This window comes from Fundulus heteroclitus, chromosome 8 (assembly GCF_011125445.2).
Source record: "Fundulus heteroclitus isolate FHET01 chromosome 8, MU-UCD_Fhet_4.1, whole genome shotgun sequence".
NCBI classification, from domain to species: Eukaryota; Metazoa; Chordata; class Actinopteri; order Cyprinodontiformes; family Fundulidae; genus Fundulus; species Fundulus heteroclitus.
Genome location: NC_046368.1, coordinates 16,681,543 through 16,692,096, shown reverse-complemented (window position 1 = coordinate 16,692,096; position 10,554 = coordinate 16,681,543). Strand labels below are relative to the sequence as shown.

Sequence of the window (10,554 nt, the reverse complement as noted above, 5' to 3'; positions counted from 1 at the left end):
TTTGTTCAGAATGTGGAAGCTGGTCAGAGTCGGTGTTATTTTGATGGAGCTAAATTGGGGCAATTCTGGATGACAACTAACTAGAAGCTACACAAGACTTGAGCTCGGAGGTTCACCTACCCCTCATTGAGCCAGAGCTACAATGCAATTGCTTAGATCAGCAGAAGCCAAACATGCAAGGCAAAAAAAATACCCAAATCTTTTTAAAATGAAAAGGCCTCATGGCCAGGGGAGGACTACAAAAGAGGCCCGTAGGTCACACTTTGGACACCTGTGGTTTAGATCAAAATGTATTCCGGTGTTTTTTAGGTTTGTATCCAAAAAAAACTTTGTTTACCAAATGTGAACAAGTGTTGATTGATATGTGCCTACTACAAGCTAAAAGACTGACAGCACTATTCTGGAAGAAAACGACAGGACCAGGTATCAAACAATGGATCAGGCAAATGCTGAAGACTTTACCTCTGGAACACATAACATATCTCCAAAAAGGGAAAAGCGAATTATTTGAAAACATTTGGAGACCCTTCCGAAATTTTGTTGAAGGAGTGGACTTTTCTCAAGATGAAGAAGTCAGCTAAAGAAAAGATTGATGTCGGATTATGCGATTAAACAAGGGAGCCTAAGCAATGGACTATTATCTTCTGTATACTTAAGAGACCTTATGCGGATATGTCTCTAAGAGGGCGTTTGTTTGTTGTTGTATTGGTTATACAACAGATATATCTGTAAAAGAAATACAATAAAAATATTGTTGGAAAAAAAATTTATTCCGGTATTAGAATGGCCTAGTCAAAGTCAGCAATATTTGAACATTAATATGGAATGAAGAAAAATGTCAGTATCTAGATGGGCGAAGCTGATAGACCCTAAAAAATGTACAGCTGTGCCTGAAATGTACTTTTTTTTACTGACTCAGTGGGGCTGAAAACTTAAATGTGCACCGGTTTAATGTTTTTTTTTTTTTTTCAAATACATTGTCTCTGAAAACTTTCTTCAAGCACTGTAAGTAAAATTCAGGACCACGAAGATGCGCAGCTCTCAAGACGGTGCGACTCTAGAACCTCCTCTTTGCAGATACAAAGTACGGAACGACAAAGGTTGCACGCCAAACCTTCACACAAGGACTTGAGCAAGCTCGACACATCGTCACACAGAAGTTTAAAGTTTATTCACACATAACATACTACAGGGGGTAATGTATTCAAGAAACATTGAACAGCGCTGTCATATATGTCACAGGAAATAAAATCAAAACAAAGCAAAAAAGACGGAACCTTTTCTTTGCCGTTATATAAAAATATTGTTGCTACAAAAGTATAAATTAGGTTTACTAATAAGACAACTCAGATCTGAATCTACACAGAAGTCTGCTGCCAAAGTGCGATAAAAAGACTAGCTGAACAGAATCCAACATTTTTTTTTTTTTTTTTTTGCATTTTAGCAGAGTATAAAAAGGAAGAAATGCCTGTAAAATAGGATGAAAGCAACACCGAGTTCTTAACCTGAATTAATAAACTAGCTGGAGCAGATTTCCATGTTAGATTTCATATACCACAACTTCACAACTGAACTTTTATTATATGAATAAGTTAAAATCCTGAAACAAAAGAAAACTTACAGCTGAATTCAGGTTTTCTAGTATTAGTATCTAAGTTGACCTTCCTATTATATCAAAACTTTCTGAAATGCTACTGTAGAAAAAAGAGGTATAATGTTATTGGTGCTCCCTACTTTTTCAATTGAATGAAGGCGCCCCCTTGTGGCATAAAAACAGCAGTTCTCCTGTATTTACAACGTCCATTTCTGAAAAGGGATGATGTCAACCTCTGAACACCAGCCAGAAAACGGAATAGCTACTTCCACCGTGGAAGGTAGAAATTCAGTCGTCAGCGTACCTTTAAAGTAACATCATTTCGGAGCCAAAAAAGTTTCATTTTCATCTGATGAGAAACACTGGTTAATAACATTATATATGATTACTCTTATTAAAAGCATGCATATCTTAGTTATACTTTTTCATTTATTCAACAAAAAGAATACTCTTTCTAAGAAAATCAATGTTTTTGTCAACAATGGCATTTTTGTCCCAGAGCATTTCCTATTGGAAATTGGAAAAAAAACAAACTAAAATAATTAAAAACCGTGAGAAAAATCCCTTCATCAGTAAAGCCCAGGGAAACTGTATTATGACCACTTCTTTTATCCGACCCACATTTCTATGATGTTCCTTAAAATTACAATAGTGCCTTCTGAGTGCTGAGGTAAAACACTGGATTGGTACTTGAAAAGTGTATTTTATACAGATCTGTTTTTTTTTTCCTTTACAGTCATTTGTTTTTTTCCTTTTTTTTCTTTTTTTTTTTACTAAAATATAATAAACTAAATTAAAATATTCTAAGAAATCATAAAAGTGGGAGCCAAAGCTTTTAGAAAACACAAAATAAAAAACTTGAGGGGTAAATAAAAATTTAACTGATAACAAAATTAGTGTTTTCTAAAACAAATACCACTCTAAAGGAAAAGGAAAAGACAAAGAGCCTGAAACAGAAGTGAAACTTGTCTGAAATCCTGATGATTAATCAGATTATTTCTTTTTCTTTTTTTTGGCTTTACAAAGGTGTCACTATTCACACAGATGCCCTTTTATTCCTCGCACACTTACATTGGCTTTAAACAAAAGAGCCCAGCCCTCCGCCGGTCACCAGGAACTCCATTAGTGTGACGCAGTCTTTGCAAAAGCGAGAGCCAGCAGTGTTGTTATGGGGGACTCTGTTTCTGAGCACAGCACACCAGTGTTTGTGTCGTTAACCGTTATCGTGCTGAAACAGGGAACGGATGTCTAAATTAATCCCCCCATACAGGCTCGAACTGAACTGAACTGAACGGGACACTGCAAGAAAGCTGCAGAACACCAAATATGTTAGACTTTATAGTATAGTAAGGGGACTTTCATTTAAAATAGTGAAGGACTGTTTTATGTGTACGTGGGGGGAGGGAATAAATAAATAACTGCACTGCAGCATTTACAATTAATATGCAAAATTCAAGCGGCGTTAGAATACAATCTCAAATCACAGTATCAGTTATGAAACGTCTTTCGGTGTGACACCAATAATAAAAAAAAAGAATAAAAGAAAAAAATCTAAATATTCAAATTCAATTCTCACAAAGAGCCGTTTTATCTCTATTTCTACAGTGGATACCTTTGTTAATGCTTAAATTATTACTGACCTGTTTATGAGCACACATGCTCAGTTGATTCCACCTAATAAACCCTCATTTAAAGCACTTGTTTAGTAGCACAGTTGTAGAAGATAAAAAAAAAAGTCACCATGTGGACACTAGAGGATGCTGTTTCCAGCTATAAAGTCCTGATCAGTCTCCATGAGAGGGCAACAGAAAAGGAGCAAACGTTTAACACAAAGCAGTCAAAAGAAGGCAACTAATTTACAAATCAAAGGCCAGATAACTGAAGGGTTACAGGTGGAGCCATGGAAGAGACTTAAGGCCAAAAAAGAGAGAGAGAACAAACTAGTGCTTGAATAGTTTTTCACCAAAGGCAACAAACAGCAGTTTCCATTCTTCCAAGCCGTTTAAGGAGGTATCAGCACAATTAAAATGTACACTCAATTCATGAATACGCTTGTGTTAAGTTTAATGAATACACTGGTAGACACAAAAAAAACAAAAACAAAAAGAAAAATAATGTCAGTGTTTCTTCTTTCCTTTCTTTACGATGGCACCGGCTGCATTTTGGGTGGAACTGTTGGAAAAAAAAAAAAAAAAAAAGAAAGCCGTGGTTCGGTCTCCACCTCAGCACTGAGGTCACAGTTTGGTTTCTTTTAGGTACAGTGAGGAAAAAGTGGCGGTGCCTGCTCGGATGTGCTCATTCCTGAGAAGATCCTATTGATTTTACAAAACGTTAAAAATGACTCGATGCAGATTAATGACTAATAGGAGCGTCGTGAGAACAGTCAGATAACGGGAACCGTGTGCCGCCTTAAAGCTTATTGCCTTAAAAATGGAAATCTATAGCTCAAAATAGGAAGACCATGTTTATATATTAGAATGACAAAACCAGGAAGCAACAATAAATAAACTAGCCCACGTCCGACGGACAGTCCTTCTTCTAACCAAGCTTAAAAAAAAATAATAAATACACACACATGCTAAAAGATGCCTTAATGGTAGAAAGTCGTGCAAGCAAGCTCACCAAATGAATGATTAGCTGTTCATCGGACAGTGACGCGCAGGTAAGACGTGTGAATGTGCATTGATGCTACTCAGAGTGGATTGTGGGTGCGGAGCGACGCGGCATTCCTGAATTACCAGCACTGGTAACTACCATGAAGCTAGTCACATCAACCTTATCGTGTTTTCATTTTATTCTTTTTAAGAAACACACTAGCTGGGTTGTGCTGTTTTAAACAAAATAAAAACATCATCTATAATGTTATGGGATTCATTTTCGGTATAATCCGGCTATAATAGGTATGACTGGACAATTTCATTAAAAAAGGTAATAAAAATAAAAACATTTAATTTGATGCTTTCCTCTTCTTAATCCCTCAACGTAAATCTATTAATCTCAGCTCTTCTGTGCAAGTCTAAAAGTTCGACTTGCGTGTCGGGAGGCAGAGAAAACCATTTCGGTAATTCTCCTCACGCTTTGTATTTAAAAAGGAAAGCATCACATAAAATCAGTTACCTTCTCAGTTGATTAACAAACCAAAAAAAAAAGAAAATAAATGCATGCAGTGCATGCAACTCCTCCAATGCTACATTTTCTGGCCATCAAAGCATCTGCAGCGATTCAGCTCTCCGTTTTCCACCTATTGTCCGATGTAGATTAAGCTGAAATCCTTTATAATCATCGGTGAGTTGTGTCGAGGAAACCCTAAACCTAGTAGTGCGCCTGGTTTTCAGAGGCGCAGCGGCAGTGAAGATTCGCCACATAACTCTTTCGTCATACAACGGAAATGTGCTGCTACAGTAGTTCGCCGTTATCTCCCCCCCCCCCTGAACGGTTTTTGAGAAGTAGGTTTTGTTTTGTTCTTTTCCAGAGGTGTGTGTGTGACAGTAGGCCGGAGCAGTGAGAGCTCTAATTACCTGAAAATGTTGTCAACCAGTGAGAGTAACAGCATCGTAGCCTTGAAGAGGTTTTCGTTGGAGTAATTCAAACCACTGACTGTGACGGACGAGATACTTCCTGCCCACGCGTGCGTCCTGAACAGGACCGTTTTTGTCCTCTGACAGATACCGTTCCACCCCGTGCTCTTCGCTCTCTGTGCTCTACAACAGTCCAGTCCACAAAAATATCTTAGATTTTCTCTAGGAGTTTTTTTTCTGTATTGTTCTGCCATGAGGAGTCCTTAGTTTTCTTGCACACTGATGTTTACAGTTTGTCTAAACCTACAGTACAATAATGTGTCTTAAGTCATTGGTTGGATGGTTTGGTTGATTACGGGGGCGTTATGAGTCGTTTTTCTAACCCATGTTAGAGCGAAGGAAAATGAGTTTGTTCATCTCCTCAGCAGTGACCTGCTGCCTCCTCTTCATTGCCAAACTTTGTTCGCACACGGTCACGCACTCGCTGCGGATGCCCACCGCGGGCACGGCGAGGAGCCACAGCGCCAAGCGAGCGAGCCTGGGGAACTTTTCGCTCACGGTGGAGCTCCAGTACTGGAAGAGGTCAGGCGTACTTTGGACATGAGGCTCTGCGAGGTACTGAAAAATCTCTTGTCTGACCTGGCCCGGAGCCTCGTCTTTTCCAGAGACCAAGGAGGAGCCTCTTGAGGGTCCGCCGTTGTTCCCAGCGCCATCCATGCGGCTTATTTTGGGCGTGGAGGGGCCATCTCCATCCCGCTCCTCGCCACCTGAACCGCCGCCACCGCCACCGCCACCCAGTCCTCCGTCCCTGGTTTCAGCCGCCATCTCGCAGGCACGGGAAATTATGTCCTCATGCTGGTAGGCCGGCACCGAACGCAGCTTGAGCTGTGGGTCCAGGACCATGGCTACCTGGTGAGCTCTTTCAACCTGTAGGCAGAGAAAAAACATCACTGATTATTTGAATACAATTATTCATAACCCGTTATACAGTGCCTTGTACAAGTATTCACACCTCTCCTTTTCCCATTTTGTCAGGCTGCAACCTCAAGCTTCTATGTGTGTTATTGGCGTATAACGTGTTAAATCAATTAAATTGATTTAAAGTGCTCACAAATAAAAATCTCAAACATGCGTGCATTTATATTCATCCCCTCTGAGTCAATCCTTCATGCAACCACTTTTTGGTGCAAGTCTTGTAGGGTACGTCTCTACCTGCTTTGTGCATCAAGAGATGGACCTCTTTCATCATTCAATGCAAAATCGGTCAAGTCAAATCAGACTTGATGGAAAGTGTCTGTGAAAAAAAACATTTTAAGACCTGCACCAGATTAGAAAATTGATGTATACCTGGACCATTTTAACCCACGAACATGCTTTGATCTAAACTTTTCCACTTTAGCTCCGGTTGTATGTTTCCGGTCGTTGTCCTGCTGACACATGAACCCCCCCCCCCCCCCCCCCAGTCTCTTATTGAATGCTCCAACACCTTTTCTTTAAGGCCTGGGGAATCCTCCCAGCATGATGGACAGCCATGGTTTTTAGTAGGGATGTTGTGTTCCAGGTGATGAACCGAAAGTTTACTGTCATCGAAATTTGCATTAATGACCGACGTCAATTTGCTCATGTCGGTATTTTCGGTATTTAACAAAAACTTGGTCTAAAATAGGAAGCGAAAGAGACAGTCAGGTTACGAGAATGGAGGAAATTTCAAATGTTTGGACCTGCTTGAAGAGGAAAAGGAGCAGTACATTAGTCTGACCATACGTTTACATCAATGACGAACTCGAGTGTTCGAGATGGCATATTTTCAAGCCGATACCGGGAGATGGTCAGACAAGGTTTGAGCGTGAAGAAATCTGCATGGGAAGAGGCCTTAGACGGTATTACTACTTGCACAAACATAGTTAAAGCTGCCGAGCTCAATAGATGCATGAGTGCGCATTTTTTTTTGGGCACAAGCTGCACCTAGCACATCATAATGGAGTAACCTATGTATAAAAGTGCAGCCGCTACATAGGGTAATTATTATCACTTAACCTTTAACCTATGTGCCTTGTTAGGGGAATATGTGTAGTTAGGATTTTCTTCAATCAAGATAATTTAGCTGTGATTGTGAAGGTGAATTATACCATCGATATAACTGGCTGTGAAGTAGCCCGTGGGGGGGGGTCGGGGTGAGTATTATCGTCTATTTACCATTATCGAGGTAAATAGACTGCTCAATATATCGCAATATTGATTTAAGTCCATATCGTCCTAACCTGACTCTAACCAGATTGATGTCGCTCCGCCTAGCTTCACTCACATTCATCTGGGACCTCTCCCATAGAGAGTGATTTCTCCAACCAATTTTATTGTCCAGCCAATCAGGACGCAGGTCTGGAGTTTCATAGATGTGACGTAGTGGAGAAGCGACGGTGAGACTGATTCAGACAATGGCGGCTCGCATTGAGGAAGCAAGCGTCAACATTGATGCTGCTATTTCTTCCGTGTTGTCCAATCTACCTAATATTGTTTCATTAAAAGAACATCAGAGAACGGCTCTGAAGGTTTTTGTTGGTGGAAACCATGTTTTCGCCCTTCTCCCGACCGGATTTGGCAAGTTTTGTTTTCCGTCCGCGCCCCGTGGCGGTTAGCGCGAACCATATTAGGAGGCCTTTAGTCCTCAATGCGGTCGGCCCGCGATCGACTTCGACCCGCGGCGCTTTGCCGGTTGTCTTCCACCCTCTTCCTGTCAGCTCAATGTCAATTAATCGCGCGCCACTAGAACCGCAAACACCAAAAAAAAAAAAAAAAAGTTTTGTTTTTTCCTGCGTCGCTCTCATCAGCGTCACGGGTTAGCTTTGCTGTGAGTGGTTGAACTAGCACGTCGATGAAGATGACAGACAAGTGGCTTATCCAATCATATGCAAGGATTTTTGATAAGGCCCAGCCTTCAAAAAAGGCCATTCCTATGGATCAGTCCCAGATGGATGAGTGGAGCTAGGCGGAGCGAAATACATCTGGCTAGAGGTTAATGTCGTCCAGCCCTAGTACATTCTGGTCTTATCTGACATGATTATGGCTGTTGTCATACAGGATTTCTTATGGCTTTCTTTTAACAATAGCTTTATTCTCACCATTTTTCCATAAGGGCCAGAATTGTGAAAGGTCCAGCTAAATGTTGCTCTAGCGACTGATTTCTCCCACCTGAGCAGTGGATCTCTGCAGGTTCTCCTTGGAGCTCTATACCCAGGCAGGCACATTAGGTGGACGCCCATGTTTTGCGGTTGTGCCATACACCTACTTTCAGAAAATGGACCAAACAGCGCTCTGTGACGTGTCCAAAGCTTGGAATCTACCCCTGGTTTAAACATCTCCACAACTTTATCCCTGTTCTAGCCGGTGTCTCAATAAAATACAATTGTGATTGTTCCATAACAAAATGGGAAAAGGTTTAAGTATAAATGCTTTTGCGAGCCGCTAAATATCAGTTATGTTTATGATACACTGGTTAAAACAGACGCATCACGTTGCTTGAAGGGCTTTCGGCTCAACAAACTGAGTAAACATCATTCATTTGGTACCTTAAAGTTTTCTTTAAGTGCTTCAAGGAAATAGTGGCAGAGTTTGCTAGCTGTGCCGGTCCCGGCCTCCCCAGCTTTAGATGTGAAGAACTTCTCCAAACGCAGGTAGACAGGCAGTACTTGCTGTAAGGTGGGTCTCCTCTGGCTGCTCAACTCCAGAGCTGCCAGGCGAAGAGGTGCCAACAGACAAGCCAGGGTGCTTAGCAGATGCTTGTTGAGTCCTTGAAGAAGTGGGGCTGTGGACTTACTGCGGCCATAGGCCTCACAGATGTGTTCAAAGTGTGCGTGGACCTGCAGGAGGGCTTCTGCCATGCGATCCCAGCATGGCGGCGTGGGGCATTGTGCAGGGGAGCCTTGTGTACTTTCCTCGGTTGTGCTTGTGGACGTGTTGAAGTACTGTTCCTCGCGAAGAGCCAGACTGGTAGATGAGGCGATGTCTCTGCAGGTGGAGAGAAGCTCGGCTAACTCATGAAGCCCTCGAGCCTGGAGGCTCCGTTTCCCGAGGACTGCCTGAACAACAGCGCCGAGCGAACACCCTGCACACCGCAAACATATCCTGCCCCGGCCGCCGCCGCCAAGTGGCGATCCTGCGAACCCTGCCGCCCACAGCCGAGGCTCGGAGACATAAACGGTTCGAATGTCTGACATGACAAACTCAGACAGCACGTTCTGCACCCAGTGGTGAATCTGCTCAGGCCCCTCCCTCAGCTCCGCCTCCCTAACACCGAGCACGTAACGTTTGAGCCGGGACCCCTCCACCTGGTAGGCTGTGAGAACGTAGCAGGCATCTGGGCCGGAGGTCTGGGAGTGGCAGGTCACGGCGATGCCCAATGAAGCGTTGGAGCCCAGGGCGCATGTGACTTTGACCTTCACTTGGTTGTACATGCGGGGCAGCTGGCGCAGCGCCAAGGAGCTCATGTTGCCCAGAGCATCGCGGGTGGAGTAGGCACCGTGACGAGCCCCCGTGTCCACAAGCGTCTGTGCCAGCTTCAAGAAGTCTTTGCTGTTGAGCACATTGAGCATGTTCAGATCCGAGCACATCACCCGTAATAGGCGCTCGGCCACCTGCTGTCTCTCCTTCTCAGGTAGCCCATTGTTCTCTGCCAGATGGATCAACAGGAAAAAACAAGAACAGAGATGATTAGTATTAATATTTATGGTATTTAATGGGTTGATTCTAATATTTGACATGCTGGAAAAACTCAAATGTGGCTAAATGTGGCTGTTAATCATGACCACTCATGCTTCTGCTAGAATTTTGTTCCTGCTAAAAGGGAGCTGTTTCTTTCCATTGTCACCACGTGCTTGCTCAATAAAAGGGATTTCACAGTCGGCATCATATACTAATTTTGAGAGTACTGAATTATAACTAGGATGAAATTGGAATGCATATAATTGAATTTAAAGCTGTTTATCTGATTTGGCTTATTTTATCGTATATTTCTGGGTATGAATGTGTTGAGATAACACTTAATGTAAACTGGTGCTAGGGCTGGACGATATGGCTTAAAAAAATGACATCTCTGATTTTATTATACCAAATCCATTTAATAAATTTAATTTTCCTCCTTTTCGGTTCACAAAAATTAATTATTTTAAAAACTTGCTTTTATTTCAAGCATTTTGTCTTGGAGTTGACCTGAATTTAAAGTGCAACAAAATATAAGCTGTGAAACATGCTTGTAAAACAAGATGGCGGCCCTGCTGTTGCAAACAATGAAAATATAACTATATATGTGCTGCTAGTGAGTTTACACAATGAGCTGAAAACAGGCTTCACTTCACTTGTGCAACTTCAAACTAACCTAAAAAAAATAAGTAAATGAGTAAATTAAAGTGTCTAGTATTATGGTAAAAAAAGGTTTCCTCTTTACAA

The 10,554-nt window shown here is 42.0% G+C and overlaps 1 protein-coding gene across 11 annotated transcripts in view; it reads right to left on the bottom strand.

Moving 5' to 3' along the window:
• Positions 1 to 1,149: 1,149 nt before the first annotated feature.
• znf618 (zinc finger protein 618) overlaps positions 1,150 to 10,554 on the bottom strand; it is a 63,436-nt gene continuing 54,031 nt past the window's right edge. For all 11 annotated transcript variants that reach the window (XM_012874525.3, XM_036140216.1, XM_012874529.3 and 8 more), the window contains 2 exons: positions 8,679 to 9,778; positions 1,150 to 6,039 (listed from right to left, as the gene is read on the bottom strand). In XM_012874525.3, the coding sequence (XP_012729979.2) occupies positions 5,491 to 6,039; positions 8,679 to 9,778 (1,649 nt within the window). In that variant the 3' untranslated portion in view covers positions 1,150 to 5,490. The remainder of the gene's footprint in view (positions 6,040 to 8,678; positions 9,779 to 10,554) is intronic.